The sequence below is a fragment of the Mustelus asterias genome, chromosome 4, assembly GCF_964213995.1.
Source record: "Mustelus asterias chromosome 4, sMusAst1.hap1.1, whole genome shotgun sequence".
NCBI classification, from domain to species: Eukaryota; Metazoa; Chordata; class Chondrichthyes; order Carcharhiniformes; family Triakidae; genus Mustelus; species Mustelus asterias.
In genome coordinates, this window is record NC_135804.1 from 124862655 (window position 1) to 124881923 (window position 19269).

A 19269-nucleotide genomic window follows, 5' to 3' on the forward strand; every position below is an offset into this window, starting at 1 on the left:
ACGGAAGAAAATCACTGAAATGGTGTTGATTGAAGTTTATAAAGCCTTGCAATTAAAGCACTGATTTTCCACTTGCATGCTGTACACAAGATAAGCCTCCAGTCTTTGGGCAAAACATACTAAACACACAGTTTTTACTTGATTTATTATTGTCACATGTATTAGCATACAGTGAAAAGTACTGTTTCTTGCGCACTACATAGACAAAGCATACCATTCATAGAGAAGGAAATGAGAGAGTGTAGAATGTAGTGTTACAGTCATAGCTAGGGTGTAGAGAAAGATCAACTTAATGCAAGGTAAGTCCATTCAAAAGTCTGATGGCAGTGAGTCTGTTGGTACGTGACCTCAGACTTTTGTATCTTTTTCCCAATGAAAGAAGGTGGAAGAGAGAATGTTTGGGGTGCATGGAGTCCTTAATTATGCTGGCTGCTTTTCTGAGGCAGCGGGAAGTGTAGACAGAGTCAATGGATGGGAGGCTGGTTTGCGTGATGGATTGATCTACATTTTGAGGCTTTCCACAATAACCGGTTTGATTGCCGCTTTTAAAGTGCAGCATCCAAGACTGAAGAAAGTCTTCATCTCCAGAATTGCATGTCAAGAAATCATTAGAAATGGATCCACAGATTGAATGAATTTGCTCCAAAGAGGATACTGTAGGTTGACACAGTTCTTGGAATTCAGGCAATCTAGGCCAAAGCATTTCTCTGAAAAAGGAAGATGTTCTAACCAGCCACAGATTAAATAGAATTTTTGTCAAACAACAATCTCATCTGACAAGGGAGAAAGCTGCAGTCTTCCTCAGGCGTGAAAGGCCTTGGGTAATAATTATTTCCAGTATTGCAAAATCAGCCCTGAAATATCCTGGCTTTCTTTCAAAATTGCTTTTACTAAATTTTGCCGTACAATTTTGGCATTGATAATGGGTAAATTCTTGCTGCAATTGTACAGGGATTTGGAGACGACACACATGGTGTACTGTATAGTTTATGCCTCCTTAAGCAGGCATATACTTGCACTGGAGGCTATTCATAGAAGGCTCATTAGGTTGATTCCTGGGATGAATGAGTTGTCTGTCTTATGGATAAAATTTGAACCTATAATCATTAGAATTTTGTGGAATGAGAAGTGATCTTACTTAAACATATAAGATAATTGGGGTGAATAAAGAAAATTACAGCACAGGAACAGGCCCTTCGGCCCTCCAAGCCTGCACCAACCATGCTGCCCGACTTAACTAAAACCCCCCACCCTTCCAGGGACCATATCCCTCTATTCCCATCCTATTCGTGTGCTTGTCAAGACACGCCTTAAAAGTCACTGCCGTATCCGCTTCCACTACTTCCCCCGGCAACGAGTTCCAGGCACCCACTACTGTGTAAAAATATCTGCCTCGTACATCTTTAAACATAGAAACATAGAAACCCTACAGTGCAGAAGGAGGCCATTCGGCCCATCGAGTCTGCACCGACCACAATCCCACCCAGGCCCTACCCCCACACATTTTACCCGCTAATCCCTCTAACCTACGCAACCCAGGACTCTAAGGGACAATTTTTAACCTGGCCAATCAACCTAACCCGCACATCTTTGGACTGTGGGAGGAAACCGGAGCACCCGGAGGAAACCCACGCAGACACGAGGAGAATGTGCAAACTCCACACAGACAGTGAACCGAGCCGGGAATCGAACCCGGGACCCTGGAGCTGTGAAGCAGCAGTGCTAACCATTGTGCTACCGTGCCGCCCCTTACCCATTGGACCTTACCCATTAAACCTTACGCATTGCACCTTAAACCTATGCTCCCGAGTAATTGACTCTTCCACCCTGGGAAAAAGCTTCTGACTCTCCACTCTGTCCATGCCTCTCATAATTTTGTAGACTTCTATCAGGTCTCCCCTCAACCACCGTCGCTCCAGTGAAAACAAACCAAGTTTCTCCAACCTCTCTTCGTAGCTAATGCCCTCCATACCAGGCAACACCCTGGTAAATCTTTTCTCCACCCTCTCCAAAACCTCCACATCCTTCTGGTAGTGTGGCGACCAGAATTGAACACTATATTCCAAATGCGGCCTAACTAAGGTTCTATAAAGCTGCACATGACTTGCCAATTTTTAAACTCAATACCCTGGCTGATGAAGGCAAGCATGCTGTATGTCTTCTTGACTACCTTCTCCACCTGCATTGCCACTTTTCAGTGACCTGTGTACCTGTACACCCAGATCCCTTTGCCTATCAATACTCTTAAGGGTTCTGCCATTTACTGTATATTTCCTATCTGTATTAGACTTTCCAAAATGCATTACTTCACACTTGTCTGGATTAAACTCCATCTGCCATCTCTCCGCCCAAATCTCCAACTGATCTATATCCAGTTGTATCCTCTGATGGTCCTCATCGCTATCCGCAATTCCACCAACCTTTGTGTTGTCCGCAAACTTACTAATCAAACCAGTTACATTTTCCTCCAAGTCATTTGTGTGTGTGTGTATATATACAAACAGCAAAAGTCCCAGCACTGATCCCTGAGCAACACTGTCACAGTCCTCCATTCAGAAACGCACCCTTCCACTGCTACCCTCTGTCTTCTTTGACCGAGTAAGTTTTGTATCCACCTTGCCAGCTCACCTCTGATCTCATGCGACTTCACCTTCTGCACTAGTCTGCCATGAGGTACCTTGTCAAAGGCCTTACTGAAGTCCATGTAGACAACATCCATTGCCCTACCCTCATCAATCATCTTTGTCACTTCCTCGAAGTGGTGGAATTAATAGCTCGGATGCTGAAAGGATGTTTGCACTTGTGCAAGAATCTGAAACCAGGGGGTCGCAATTTTAAAAATAAAGGGTCCCCCATTTAAGACAGATGAGGAATTTCTTCTGAGGGTCAATAGTCTTTAATTCTGCATTCCAAAAGCATTGGAAGCTGAGTTATTGAATATATTTGAGGTTAGGTTACATAGATTTTTAATCGTGAGGGAGTCAAGTTTAATCGGAATATACAGGAAAATATAGTTACGGCCATAGTCAAATCAGTGTGATGAAATATATATTTGTTCCTTTATTGTGAGTGTCCAGGAAGGATGTGGGTGTTAGGTGTGGAGCCAGAGTAATTTTGCCCTTGTGGGGCGTGACTTCTGGTTCACTGAAATTGTGACATTTTAAGGTACAAGCATGTATCCAGCTTGGAGACATCAAAATCTACCTTGAAACAGAAGAGGAACCCTATTTGGAGATGTTTACAGTTCACATTCATCAGCTCAAGAAACAGAGTACAGCAACCTGTGGAGAGCAGATGGAGGAAGGCTGGCTCCCTGCAGCTGGAGAGCTGTTGTAAACTCTATACTGCTGAGGAGGGCTGGGGTTTAGACAGGCTGTTGGTAGTTCTGTTTGACTGAGATTGGGAGTCAGGCGTAGAGGTGGTGTCAACTCTTCGAAGCTGGCAGCTGGGCAAAGGAAAGCCTGTGAGCAAGGAGGTACTGCTCAGAGAACTGAAGAGTTGGAATTGTGCTGATAATTAGATGTTGGGGTGCAGCCATATGATTACAGCAGCTCGTAGTCTCTGGAGTGGAGATTGAGCAACTGGCAAGTGTATAGTTGTTGGGGCAATCTGAGTTGGAGCATTCTTGGAGGCCCCTCCCATGGAGGATTCTTCAGTGATGGGACAGGCGAGGCACACAAAACACTAAAGACATCAGCAGGACTGGAAGATCCTATCTGCAGCCAGTGGCAATCCTCCTTGCCACCAGAAAACATGCTGCTCCTCAAATCCTGCTGAGTTTTAAGAAAATTGTGTGACTCGCTGACATCTGGGTGAATTGATGAAAATTTGGGGGGCTTGTCTTCATTGTGTCTGCAATTTAATGTGCAGCTTGTGGCCTGTTCTTGGGAAGGAACTGAGATTTCAAAATTCATCTAGTTTAATAACAAAAAAAAAACTTATGGTCCCTTAAGGGATCGTAACCAAATTTGGGTTCTGGTGTGGGATTGTAGCATCAAATGTGATATTGAATTGCAAAGATGGATCAATGGGCTGAATAGCCTACTCCTGTACCTATTTCTTATGACCTTCTGGATTTGAGTTGCAATGGCATTAAGCTCCAAGGCCTACATCCGTGTTTGTAAGTGTTGGAATGGACACAATTTGCCAGTTTTCTTTTGTCATGGATGGATAACAGTGTCAGAATTATCTCACAGGTGCACCAGTTCAATCAGTGTCAGTTGTGATTCCCTGCACAGACATCGGTGGTTTTGACATATTTAAGATTAGCTATAGCTTATTTAATCTTCAGGTTCTTATTCAAATGTGAACAAAGAGAAAACTATGTCCTGGTAGACATTTAACTTCAAAAAAATATATATACAAAAGCAGTGTCAATTCTAAAGTCTGATTTTATTTCTTTTTACTAATTTATCATATTGCAAATTAGAATGCCTTGAATTTTCCAAAATCTGAATTCTCCATCCTATTTTGTGATCTGCTACAGGTTTGGTTTGGAGGATCCAAATTATTGTTGCGGAGTCTCGCAAAGATAATTGAATTTGGTGTTGACCTACTTGTCCTCTATAATGTTCATCTAACATCTGATTTATAGAATGTAAAGCCAATAGGGAAAGAACACATGCTACTTGAGATGCACGAGACCAGGTTGCATATTGTAGGAGAATTAATTCATAATGGGTGCACTGTGAAGTGATTCGACCAATTATAAAGTACGTCATCGTTAGGTTGCCAGAATGGTCCATTCTACTTCAAAGGTCATCAAGTGTGACACTTCTGAAGTGAGGATATGACTTTTCTATTCACTTTGGATTGGACAGCCTGGCTGTGTTCCAAGCTTATACATAAAGCAGTTAGACCATCTTTCTGAGGGAAAATGATTTTGAGGAACATAATGAAATGATCTAGAAGTACCAGCACCCCAGACATACTCTCTTCCACCTCCTTCCGTCGGGAAAAAGATACAAAAGTCTGAAGTCACGTACCAACCGACTCGAGAACAGCTTTTTCCCTGCTGCCATCAGACTTTTGAGTGGACTTGCCTTGCACTAAGTTGATCTTTCTCTACACCCTAGCTATGACTGCAACACTATATTCTGCAATCTCTCCTTTCCTTCTCTATGTATGGTATGCTTTGTCTGTATAACGAGCAAAAAACAATACTTTTCACTGTATACTAATACATGTGACAAATCAAAAAGCAAAACTCCAATTACACGTATGCTCTGCTGCATAAATAATTTGCTGCTTCATCCTGAAGCGATTCCTATAAACATCTAGTGGCAAACAGTGGTAGAACACAAGGCCTACTTCTGCCAATCTTCCACCAAAGCACTCCAGTAATAACAACACGATGCTTTAGATGTGCCAGTCACAGGAATCTATTAATCCTGAAGTCAGAAGAGAAGGTCAATGTTGGGAGTTGAATGTCAAATGAATCTTTAATCCTTGCCACGCTTCCACACAGCAGGAGCTGGATTGTACTTCCCACTCTATGGGGGCGATTTTACCATTTTGATTCTAAGTGCTGAATCTGGGCACAATTCAGATCCGACTTGGAAACCTGTTCTCAGGCACTCCCATATGCACTCGGCCTGAAAAAAAATCACGAGTCTGAATCGCGGTATGGGCAGGGTTTATTGCACCTGAAACACTGCTGCTCTGTCGGAGCCTTCAACTGCGCAAGTGCAGAAAAAAAAAAATTTTGAAAAATGCTCCCCTGTCACACACCTCCCGGGCCACAAAAAGTGGATAGAGCGGCCCGGGAGCGATGGCCCCCACAAAAAGCAGATAAAGCGGCTGCCACAGATATTGCCCCACCCCCGCAACACAACTGTCCATCTTATCCCCCCCCCCCGCTACCTAGACCGATCGCGATCCCTGCCCCCTTTCCCCTTCACTGATCACAACTCCCCCTTTCCCCTCCACCGATTGCCCGCAGAGTGGCAGCGGTTCCCACCCCACACACCAGAGATCCATCTGGCCCGCCTCTTCCCCCACCCACCCCCCCAAAACAGAGTGATCAGGCCTCTCTCTCTCTTCCCCCCACCCCCTCGAGAATGATGGGGCCTTCCCCCACTACCAGAGATGCACCTGACCCTTTCTCTCTCCCCCCCCCCCCCCCCCCCCACCGATCTGAGTTAAGGGGGCCATTGGAAGCTCTGAACTTGCCTCAGAAGCTGAAGCACCCAAAACAGACCTTTGTCGAGCATGTCTATTTTGTGCTGAATCTGGACGGGCGAACGCGATGGTAAAGGGGGAAATGCAGGTAAGATTGGGCGTCCAGCTCATTAAGTCAATTTAAATGCATGCAAATGAATTTAAATTGATGTCATGCCAGTTTCGGGCGCGGTTCCGATTGCAGCCATTTTCGGGCCTTGGTAAAGTGGGAATCTGTGCGGGCGCGGATCGCGCTATTCACCTCATGCCCAAGTGTTCACGCTCAAACGGGTGCAACGCAATGGTAAAATCGGGCCCCACGCCTGCAAAATATGATGCCTGAGTTTAGCTCACCAAACTGTCACATTAATCCATTCAAATAGTGTCAGCGCTCATAGTACCAACCTCCTTATTAAAAATATGCACAACCTACTGAGGGAATCAACCAATCCTCCTTTGGCAAATCACAAAAGGAGAGAAATTTTAAGGTCATGAGCTAACGATTCTCAATTGATCTCTTAATAATCAGAAGCTTTTTAGATTGGATGTTAATTATGCAAATTCAGAATGCGATCTAAGTGGGATCATTGAATATTTTTAAAGCAGAGATAGGTAGATTCTTGTTAGGCAAGTAAATTTCAGATTATCGGGGGTAGGTAGGAATGTAGAACTCTAAACACAAACAGAACCAGCCATGATTTTATTGAATGGCAGAGCAGGCTTGAAGGACCAAATGGCCTACTTCCTATTTCATATGTTTGTAAATTGTTTTGTAGTTAGGGTTAACTGACAGTGAATTTTGGAGGCTACTGAAGCCGCTCAGTTATTTCACAATAATTCAGCGTTAGCTGACCTGTTAACTATTATTTGACAGGAAGATCCATAACCAAGATCGGACCTCTCGGGGACAAAAGTGGAGACTTATGCTTGGAGCCCAAAGAAGTAGGGGAGATCCTAAATGAATACTTTGTGTCGGTATTCACAAAGGAGAGGGATGTGTTGACTGGGAGTGTCTCGGAGGGGAGTGTTGAACCGTTGGAGAAAATCTCCATTACAAAGGAGGAAGTGTTAGGTTTGTTAGAGAATATAAAGACTGACAAATCCCCAGGGCCTGATGGAATCTATCCAAGGCTGCTCAGGGAGACGAGAGGTGAAATCGTTGGGCCTCTGACGCAAATCTTTGTCTCGTCACTGGACACAGGTGAGGTCCCAGAGGATTGGAGGATAGCCAATGTGGTCCCGTTATTTAAGAAAGGTAGGAAGGATAACCCGGGTAATTATAGGCCGGTGAGCTTGACGTCCGTGGTGGGGAAGTTGTTGGAGAAGATTCTTAGAGATAGGATGTATGCGCATTTCGAAAGGAATAAACTCATTAACGATAGTCAACATGGTTTTGTGAGAGGGAGGTCATGCCTCACTAACCTGGTGGTGTTTTTTGAAGAAGTGACCAAAATGGTTGACGAAGGAAGGGCCGTGGATGTTGTCTATATGGACTTTAGTAAAGCGTTTGACAAAGTCCCTCATGGTAGGCTAGTGAAAAAGGTTGGATCCCATGGGATAAAGGGGGAGGTGGCTAGATGGGTGAAGAACTGGCTTGGTCATAGAAGACAGAGGGTGGTAGTGGAAGGGTCTTTTTCCGGCAGGAGGCCTGTGACTAGTGGTGTACCGCAGGGCTCTGTATTGGGACCTCTGCTGTTTGTGATTTATATAAATGATCTGGAAGAAGGAGTAACTGGGGTGATTAGTAAGTTTGCGGACGACACAAAACTGGCAGGACTTGCAGATAGTGAGGAACATTGTCAGAGGCTACAGAAGGATATAGATAGGCTGGAAATTTGGGCAAGGAAATGGCAAATGGAGTTCAATCCTGATGAATGCGAAGTGATGCATTTTGGTGGGAATAATGTAGGGAGGAGCTACACAATAAATGGAAGAACCATAAAGGGTGTAGAGACGCAGAGGGACCTGGGTGTGCAAGTCCACAGATCCTTGAAGGTGACGTCACAGGTGGAGAAGGTGGTGAAGAAGGCATATGGCATGCTTGCCTTTATAGGACGGGGCATAGAGTATAAGAGTTGGGGTCTGATGTTGCAGATGTATAGAACGTTGGTTCGGCCGCATTTGGAATACTGCGTCCAGTTCTGGTCGCCACACTACCAGAAGGACATGGAGGCTTTGGAGAGAGTACAGAGGAGGTTTACCAGGATGTTGCCTGGTATGGAGGGGCTTGGTTATGAGGAGAGATTGGGGAAACTGGGGTTGTTCTCCTTGGAAAGACGGAGGATGAGGGGAGACTTAATAGAGGTGTATAAAATTATGAAAGGCATAGATAGGGTGAACGGTGGGAAGCTTTTCCCCGGGTCGGTGGTGACGTTCACGAGGGGTCATAGGTTCAAGGTGAAGGGGGGGAGGTTTAACACAGATATCAGAAGGATATATTTCACACAGAGGGTCGTGGGGGCCTGGAATGTGTTGCCGGGCAAGGTGGTGGAGGCGGACACACTGGGAACGTTTAAGACTTATCTAGACAGCTATATGAACGGAGTGGGAATGGAGGGATACAAAAGAGTGGTCTAGTTTGGACCAGGGAGCGGCGCGGGCTAATTGTTCCTTGTTTCTCGTTTCAAGGCTTCATTCTATGATCATCTTGCTGGTGCCAGTACAGAGCGAGACTGCGGATAGTTGGGAACCTGTCTCGGGGGCAGGGAATTCATATGGTGTTCGTGGAAGTGGAAATGACTAGGGTTGGGAAGCATTTTCCGATCGGGGCCAGTGTGATCTCCTGGACTCGTTTCGATCGCCTCAGGGGGTCGGAGAGGAATTTCCCAGATTTTTTTTCCCCATATTGGCCCTGGGGTTTTTCACTCTGGGTTTTCGCCTCTCCCTGGAGATCACATGGTCTGGAATGGGGGGGTGGGGGTGAGTTAATAGGTTGTAATGAACAAAGCATCGTAGCTGTGAGGGACAGCTCGGTGGATAGGATATTGGTATGTAGGTAGGCTGGAAAATTGGGCGGGGATCCTGGATTCAGGATTCAATCCTGGACCGGGGAGCGGCGCGGGCTTGGAGGGCCGAAGGGCCTGTTCCTGTGCTGTTTTGTTCTTTGTTCTAAGACAGATATAGATTATTGAGATTAATTTATGGTCGCATAATTCAAACCATTTTAGCAAATAGGTCAACGTCTTTGTGTATGTAATTAGCAACGCATCCAGAATATCTTGTGCGTGTGAGGTGGTGTAGTGAATCCCGGTGGCACAGTGATTAACACTGCTGCCTCACAGCGCTAGGGGCCCAGGTTCAATTCCAGTCTCGGGTGACTGTGTGGAGTTTGCACCTTCTCCCTGTGTCTACATGGGTTTCCACCGGGTGCTCCAGTGTCCTCCCACAGTCCAAAGATGTGCTGGTTAGGTGGATTGGCCATGCTAAACTGCCCCTTAGTGTCAGGTGGATTAGCAGGGTAAATACGTGGGGTTACGCAGATAAAGCCTGGGTGGGATTGTTGTTGGTGCATGTTCGAGGGCCAAATGGCTTCGTTCCGCACTGTAGCGATTTTATGAAGCTGGCTTGTTTTGTCCTGTTCTGGAATAATGGTGGTAAACTCGTGAGACAGTGATGAGCCTCTCTCCATACAGGTGATATTGAGACCTCTGAGCTTCTTCTGGGTAAATTCACTGGTGTTAATAGCTATGCTTAGAATAAGTGGTTTCAATCTCACTTGATTAATGACACATTTGTATCTGACAGAATAGTAAATCTTGATTCCTGTAATCTTTCTCTAGGTCTCTCAGCCACTCTTCATTTGGAGGATAAGGGATGACCTGCACGTGCTTGCTTTTTACAGAAAAATCCTTTTATTTATACTCAAGATTTCCTTCACTGCACTTAGTATATTACTGTAATATACTTCAAATTTCTCCCACTGTTTTTAGAACAGACTTATCTTCCTTGGTGTCAAAACACCATCGTATATACATTTGATTCCTCAAGGAACCTCTTCAATTTGAGAATTGTTTTAGAATTAAGTATGTCATGATATATATTTTGTCTGAAAATTAGATTGGTTAAGATTTCTGCTCTGAGTAACGGCTAAGTCATGACATTGGATGCTGTGTAACTATATAAATGGGACTTAAAGTGCAATTTGTATTCAAAAGTAACACATTTCTCAAACAATTAAATGGCTGATGTGGGAAGGTCTAATGCAACTGGCATTTGTAGACAATTCGTAGAATAAACTTCAATTTAAATCTAATCTATTTTTTTTATTTTTGTAGGATAAACTTTGTCTTCCTCATCATATATTGGAAGAAAGGGGACTGGTGAAAGTGGGTTCTACAGTGCAAGCTCTACTTGAACTGCCTACATCTAAACACATACAATTATCTACTGTGTAATGAACATTCCTCTTTCCATGTTAAGGACCATTTGTAAAATGGTTACATTCATGCACTCAGTTGTAGTTTTACAGCCAAGGTTACAGTAAGTTCTGTTCAAATATCATATTTGCAGAAATAGTAGTTAAATCAGCATTTTAAAAGCCAATATAACAGCTCTCACTATTTAAGACAGCTGTTAGATTAAATGGCCATGTTTATCTGTTTTGCCAGGTATTTGCACCAGCTAACTGTTGCTGCCACACAGTGCAGAATAAGTTATTTTCTCAGTCTTTGCAACACTATCAATTTAATTATTCATACCATGCAGGTGATTTCCTCCTCCCACCAGTTCAACAAAATTACACTTCCGGATATAATCTGCTTGCGTTAACACAAGAGAAAAGGTTTTCAGTGCTGTACAGATCTTTTGAATCTTTTTTTTGTATAATGGTGTCTCGTTGGTTGTTTTATTATTTTTGTGATTTTAGTTTAGCTTTGAGAGTTAGTAAATTTTAAATTTAATTGGTGCCCTCTAGTGCCATTGTTTTCTCAGGGCTATTAGGTTTTCTGTGCCAGAGCAACTGGTTCATACCAGTATTTTTTATATTGAGTGCTATTGAGCCTTTTAAATATCAGACATCCATGACTGTTCCTGTTGCCTCAGACTACTTGAAATTTTAATGCTTGAAACTGAAATAAAAACAGAAATGTTGGAAATACTTCGTGGGTCTGACAGAATCTGTGAATATTTCCAGCACTTTGTTTTTATTTCAAATTCCTAGCATCCGCAGTATTTTATTTTTGTCTTAAACTGGATAGGGCTTGCTAATAACACAAAAATAATTGAAAGCCTTCAGGCGTCTAAAATCTTTACTTGTTTCTTCCAGGAAACATTAACAATTAGTTCAGTAAAATCAACTTCAATGCCAGGTTATCATAGAAACCCTACATTGCAGAAAGAGGCCATTTGGCCCATCGAGTCTGCACTGACCACAATCCCACCCAGGCCCTACCCACTTATCCCTACATATTTACCCGCTAATCTTCTAACCTACGCATCCACTAAGGGACAATTTTAGCATGGCCAATTAACCTAACCCGCACATCTTTGGACTGTGGGAGGAACCCAGAGGAAACCCACGCAGACAGGAGGAGAATATGCAAACTCCACACAGACAGTGACCCAAGCCGGGAATCGAACCCAGGTCCCTGGAGCTGTGAAGCAGCAGTGCTAACCACTGTGCTACCGTGCCGCCCTTAGAGGTTTAGAGAGGAAGTTGTACAAGCGAAGATCATTTGGATGCCTGCCATGGATGTACTAAGCAAAATCCTCACGGAGAGAATTCGTACTAGGCCAAGGTGTTGTCAGGAAAGGTGTCTTGCATAGTGTCCTACAGTATTAGGTGCTAGGGTGTGAAGTGCCATCAAAATTAGACTGGTGCCATTCAATGAGATACAGCTAGTACTAAGTCTTTTGGCTGGCAAGAAACATGCAACAGTGCTGACTGGTTGACAACGGCATCAGCCAAAGTCTTTTTTATCACACTTAATCTCCCCAGTTTCAAATCCATACTACTTCCTACCCTGTAGAAAATCTCAGGACTGATACCTTACTACTTCAGTCCCTTCCATAATTAGGAAATAGATTATGGTTGATGCAGATGCAAGCTTGCACGTGGACAGGACACGAGTAATTTTCTGATGTTTTCCTCACAGTTGGGTGAGGAAATATCACTAAATAAATGATGCCCAGAAGGAAAAACCGGTAAAACTTTGGAATGACTGGAATCAATTGGTCTGAATAGTCTTCTGTTCCTGGAAGTATGACTCCAGTATCACAGGTGCCAGTCATACCGTTTTTTGACAATTTTGAACCGTTTTTTTCCTTCTGAGTAATGAAGTCTCTTGTGGAGTGCCTCCGTATACACTCTTCTTTGTATTTGATGAGCCACACTGTCATTATCCAGTCAGAGTCCAGATCTCCCTCAATTAATCCTTCATCTGCTAACCTGGTCAAAGCTTATTGTTGTGGCCTTCGATTAAGAGAACAAAAACTTTTTAATGCCTACAAGTATCTTTCAAGTTTTTGTTTTTTTACATCTGTTTCTTATTTCACTGTTTGCCAACTATTTAATCATCTACACATCGAAATTAGAGCTCTTATTAAATCCAAATACACTTTCCTAAGACTTTAGCCAAGAAATTGAAGCTCTCTAAGCAAGAACAAGTTTGCGAATCAACAGAACTGGGAGAAAATCCTAAAGGTAGCAGAGCATTCTTCAATATTTATTCAGGTTATTTATTTGAAGAATGAAAATTCTTATTTGGAAAAATAATACTTACGCCATTATTAATTTATCCTCCTACCTCATAGGACCTCATCCATGGAGGGTAAATTGCTGAGTAAATGCTCTCTTTCAATAATAGTATTGTCCAGACTGAATTGAATGATTATATAACTGGAGTGGTGTTCAGTGATTGGCTAACAGTTATTAATCTGGAATTGGAAATTTGGTCAGAGCAGGGTTTGCACATCTGTTCTGCCTGAAGACTACAATTAACAGCCAGATGTTAAGTTTTTAAATATAGTTAAGTTTGAAGCTACATGTTTTGTAAAATATTATAAACAGGAATGGGTCTTTTATTGAAATGCTTGGTAAGAGAAAATATCACAATCCCTGCAGTGCAGAATGAGGCCATTCAGCCCATCAAGTCTGCACTGACTCTGAAAGAGCATCTTACCCAAGGCCTCAACCAAAGGGAACACGACCTTTCTATCCACTCCATCTAGACCCCTCCTAATTTTATGCACTTCCATTAGCTGTCCCCTAAGCTACCTCTTTTCCAAAGAAAATAGCCTAGTCTATCTAAAATTTCCTCTTAACTAAAATTCTATAGTTTAGCCAATATCTTCATATATTTCGATACTATCTCTAGTGCAATCAAATCTTTGCTACAGTGCAGTGACCAAAACTACATGCAGTTGTCCTGCTGTGGCCAAATCAGTGTTTTATACACCTCAAGTATAACCTTATCTTCATGCTTCAGCTAATAAAGGCAGCTATCCCATATTCCTTCTTGACCACCTTATTTACCTGTCCAATCACCACCATGGATTTGTGGACATACACTCCAAGGCGGCTCTATTCTCAACTTCTCGTTATTCCACCACTTATTGTGTATTCTCTTGCCTTGTTGGCATTCCCTAAATGTATTACCTCACTCTTTTCTGGATTGCCCTCCATTTGCCAATTGTTATAGCTACCTGACAAGTCCATTAATATCTTGCTGTAGTCAGCTTTCTTATTCATCATCAACCACATGGTGAATTTTTGTATCAGACAAAATTTAGTTTTGAAATTATGGGGTAGAAATTTGTCTCGGATGGTGGTACAAAACAAGCAACAGTGGATCGGCTGCCCATTATACACAACATCTGATCAATCAAATTGACTGCACACCCTTTTCTTAGTACTGAAATTGGCAAGTACATCAAGCACTTAATGTTAATAGGAAAATGTATATCTGACCGTGAGTAATCCATTATTGTTCAAGGAAAATTGTGAAACCTCTGGTTTAGAGAGGCAGACATCTGTTGGAAATCATTCCTGATTATAACGAAGTTATTTATTTTGGAGGTTTCTTGTCAAACTGATTCTGCCTTGTCTGTTCAGAAATAATAGCAAGTGTTTTTAACAAGTTCTTTGAAATTGCAGCAATATCAAAATCTGTCTCTGCTGCAAAGAACTAGGGACTAGTTGATGGATTAGAGTTTCCTTTCATTGTGAACTCATTGAAAGAAGACTGTTTCTCTTGACTATAGGAGCTGTTAAGTATGGTACTTGGTGATTTCTTCTCCATGACTTTCTATGGACTTTGCACCGAAATTTGCTGTAATTAGAAATCCAAAATATAACGATCTATAAGGGATCTGGGATCTCTGTGAATAGGACAAACAATGACATCTCCTTAATTATTCAGATTGAAGAATTATTACTGAGGCATGTGGGATCTAAACCAGGACTTGTAACTTGAAACAGTTAATTACATGCCAAATCCTGTACAGAAGGTGTAATAGAGAAGGAAAGAAATATGTGATTGAGAAAGTTGAGCCAATTTTTTTCACATCTCTAATAATTTAGAGCTGAAAGGAAAAGATTCCACACTTGTAAATAAAAAGTCTTAGTGCTAGAGAGATGGTTTGACAGTAATTCAGAAAGATCATGCACATAAAACTTATAATTTCTTGTACGGGATTTTCATTAACTTCATTGCAGTGTTAATGTAAGCGTACTTCTGACACTAATAAAAAAATTGAATGGAGAAGCCCCATTCTTTCTGGTGACGTTAGTCAGCAATTATCATGCAAGTGGGCCAATTTCAGGTCATTCCATGTACTTCAATGCACAGTCTCTTGGCAAGTTACTGTTGCAGCAGAACCTCTCAAAAAGCAGGACAGCTCTGACTGCAATTTGCTGAGTTCCACATTTAACTATATGTGCAGTCACTGAAAACCACTGTCCAATTTACTGTTTAATGGTGGTGAGCAGTGATAGCTTCATCATTATTTTTACTGCAAAATCTGGGATAGTGTGCTGGGCATTTCCTCTGATTATCCTGATCATCTACCAGATCTTTGACAGAATTCATTTTTATTCGTTCATTCTGAGGTTGATGTTGGGAAATTGCCTTTTACTATATAAAATGTTAATTTCCTGTCTCCAAACTAAATGGTCAGTGCTAGATTGTGGAAGGAGTTGGGAGTCGAAAGGAAAGTTAAATAATTTAAATATTTTTTTGTTTTTAAAGTGCTTATTAAAAGATTAGAAAGGAAAGGATTAGATAAAATAAAACAAAAAATTATGGAAGGACAGAAGGAAAAAGGGACAGTAAGGTAAGCAAGTGTTTACATTTTGTATTTGTTTTACTATAAGATTCACAATACAGTAAGTGAAGTTATACCTGGTGATTTGAATGTCTTTTACTATAGTATTAATTAGAAACGTCCTGAACTATTTAGTCAGGGAGACTAAGATTTCCCTTGATCTTCTAGCTGTATGAGCTGCTGATACCCAAGATGTTGAAAATGTAGGCTAAATGCAAATACAACAACAGATTCTACCCGTCAACATCTTTGCACTCTAGTTTCAATAGAACAATCACTGGAAGAACTCCCATCAGTTCCTGGTGAAAATTAAGCCAGTGTCCGTCCATATTCAAATAAATGCTAAATGCTATAGCAATATTGCATATAAGCTGACCTTGATGCAAACAAATGTAACTTGGTGAATCATGAAATGTATTTAACTACTGTGTAAAATATTCAATTTTATTTCAATGCACCCTTGAAATGCCAAAAAATAAAGTATACTGTATTCTGTGCAAATAGAGGTAAATACAGCACCTAAATGTTGAAGGTGGCATATTGTATCAAAGCAATTGTTTATAAATTTTAATTGTATAGTTCTTAATTTGTGCCTCGGAATTGCTTTTCTTTAGCTTAATCTTATTTCCATCTATTTAATTTGGTGTATGATATTGTTTGCATATATTTTAGCATAAAGTTTTGTTCAAGTCTTTTTACTCTGTTCAGAAAATATAAATCTTTAATTTATTTAATGTTAAAAGTTTTTTAAGAGGGAATTTCATTACACTTCCGAGTGCAAAAAAGATTGCTTCCCTTCATGATTGTTTAGTTAAACCATTACAGATTAACATTTTATGAAGCTGCTGGTTGTTGGTTAACAATACACAACTTGAGCCTTGAATTTACAAATTCCTCTTTTTAAACTAATCTCTATTTTGCTGTATTTCTTTGAGAGTCTGGCAGTTGCTGGAGGGAGAACGACATAACGGTATTATTGGGACAGGAAACACCAGTATTTTTTTTTAAAATCATATTTGAACTGGAGCTAAAACGAGCTCAGTAGGAACAGAGACTGGTCAGAGCTGTGTGCAGGCACATTAGGCCCATTTTTAAACTTTACTCTAAATGTGTGTGCAAAATTATATAGCTTCCTTCCACAAGTGCTATTCCATGTTACAACTTAATGTGCCCAAATAAAATGTCTTTAATGCCTTTTGTTATCCATTTATGGAATGTGGGTGTCGCTGTCTAGACCAGCATTTATTGCCTAATTGTCCTCAAGGTGGTGGTGCACTGCCGCCTTGAACTGCTGCAAACCCTGTGGCGTAGGTACAGCACTGTGCTGTTAGGGAGAGTGTGTTCCAGGATTTTGACCCGGCAACAGTAAAGAACGCCTGTGCTCAACAGAACTATAGTCACTTTATATCTTCCAGTACAGATTTTACATTCCATGAGATACATGAATTTGGTTATTAATGTAAATGGATATTGATTGTGAAATCAGATTGCATTGTTTGCAAGAGCACTAGCCCTGAAATTATTTAGCATCATGTTTTGCAAGGGGAGTTGATTGTCATTATAAGGCTTATGTTCTGTCTAAATGGAATCTAATTAATTGAGTGATATTTACATCATAATATATAAGGCATGTGCTTTGTATTAATGTTTTTGAAATATTGACATTTGCAGATGGTCAAACAACTGCAGGAAGATCTCCAGTAATTATTTTTCCTCGTACTTTTCATGCATCTACGAGCATATTTTTCCTGTATAAATAACTGGTTTTGTGCAATCAGTGGAGTGTAGTTTGACTAGTGAACATTTTTGTTTTATAAGAAGCATTTCTCCGAGACTGGAGCACTTTTGTGACTATTTCATACAAAATTAGGGAACAAACTTTTGCACAAATAGTAAACTGGATTTATAGTATGTTAAATTTGAGGCCAAGAATTTTTTTTGTAATTATTCCTACTTCAAAGATTTTTTTCAGATGAGTCATCAATTTTCAAAACAGTAAACATGTTGGTAACCAGTTTTCAGTGCTCTGATTCACCGTTGTGGATGATATAGTTTCAATCAATTGCAGTTGTAAAGATTTCAGCTGAGAAAATCTGGCAATCGGGTCAATGAGGCAAAGTGACAGACCAAATTCTCGGATCCTGGGTAATGCATATTTCACAATTGCATGCAAATATCAGACACATTACCAGTTTGCCCGATAGTAATTTCAGGGAATTATATGCCCTATGAATCTTTTACAAAGTCAATGTACATAGAAATTGAATGTGTATATAGGAAATATTTGCAAACAAAATTTGTAAAAATCATCTTTGTAAATAGCATATTTTTATTCATCGAGAATACTGATGGAAATGTGTTATTTGCAACTAAAAAGATTTTGAGCAGCTAGGAATTTGGTGACGACATTTCATTGCAGTTGTGAAGCATAAGGAGTCTAAAGCTGTTTGATAACATTTTCCTGCAAATCAAAAAGATTGCCTAAAATCATGTGTAAATTAATGTATTGAAAATGTCCTACTTCCCTATTATTCTACAGATTGTTTCATGCAATGTTTTATTTTCCTGTCTTAATTCAAAATGCTGTATATTTCTGTAAGTTTAGTTGGCTGTACCATGAGTTCAATTGTAAAACCTTCCCAAATATGTTTTTAATTATGAAACCCTACAAATGTCTTTGTAAATAATTTGTATTACGTTTTGCATGCATGGAATCATTTGACTAATCTAGAGATGATGTACATATATGTATAATGTACAGTATGTTTCATAAACTTTCATGTTTAGGAAATAAATCTGTCTTTTCAGATAGCTGTGTTTTATTTTCTCTTTGTTCATTGTACCAGTGTTTTAAAATGACTCCAGAATGAATTCTATTCTTTTGTTGCTTATTTTGACTTTTTGATAATTTTATATTACCTGCACCCCAATTCCACCAACATAAAATGGTACATTGTGATTTAATACATTAAACTACACTTTTTTTTGCTGCAGTTTCATTCCTGTGGGTAAGTGCCAATATAAACATTTATCTCACTCTCTCTCTTCCTCTGCCATCTTCCCACATTAGTCCCATGTCTGGTATTAAATTAAATGCACATGTATTTTCATTTGACCAATCTCTGTAGATTCAATTCTGACTATTAGAAAAAGTAGACCATTACTGGTTTCCCACTATGAAGGAATTGTGAATGACAATATACTAAGGAAAGAAGAACAAAGAAGAATACAGCACAGGAACAGGCCCTTCGGCCCTCCAAGCCCGGGCCGCTCCCTGGTCCAAACTAGACCATTTTTTTGTACCCCTCCATTCCCACTCCGTTCATGTGGCTATCTAGACGAGTCTTAAACGTTCCCAGTGTGTCCGCCTCCTCCACCTTGCCCGGCAGCGCATTCCAGGCCCCCATCACCCTGTGTGTAAAATGCGTCCTTCTGTTATCCGTGTTAAACCTCGCCCCCCCCCCCCCCCCCCCCGCACCTTGAACCTATGACCCCTCGTGAACATCACCACCGACCTGGGAAAAAGCTTCCCACTGTTCACCCTATCCATACCTTTCATCATTTTATACACCTCTATTAGGTCACCCCTCATCCTCCGTCTTTCCAGGGAGAACAACCCCAGTTTACCCAATCTCTCCTCATAACTAAGCCCTTCCATACCAGGCAACATCCTGGTAAACCTCCTCTGCACTCTCTCTAAAGCCTCCACGTCCTTCTGGTAGTGTGGCGACCAGAACTGGGCGCAGTATTCCAAATGCGGCTGAACCAGCGTTCTATACAACTGCAACATCAGACCCCAACTTTTATACTCTATGCCCTGTCCTATAAAGGCAAGCATGCCATATGCCT

At 41.1% G+C, this 19269-nt stretch overlaps 1 protein-coding gene across 7 annotated transcripts in view; it reads left to right on the forward strand.

Moving 5' to 3' along the window:
- lrch2 (leucine-rich repeats and calponin homology (CH) domain containing 2) overlaps nucleotides 1-18224 on the forward strand; it is a 159172-nt gene extending 140948 nt beyond the window's left edge. For 4 of the 7 annotated variants that reach the window (XM_078211709.1, XM_078211711.1, XM_078211705.1 and 1 more), the window contains one exon: nucleotides 10434-18224. In XM_078211709.1, the coding sequence (XP_078067835.1) occupies nucleotides 10434-10553 (120 nt within the window). In that variant the 3' untranslated portion in view covers nucleotides 10554-18224. Of the gene's footprint in view, nucleotides 1-9938 lie in introns of all 7 variants that reach the window. The other 3 variants (XM_078211710.1, XM_078211706.1, XR_013497658.1) reach the window with 2 other exon arrangements.
- The last annotated feature ends 1045 nt before the right edge of the window (nucleotides 18225-19269 follow it).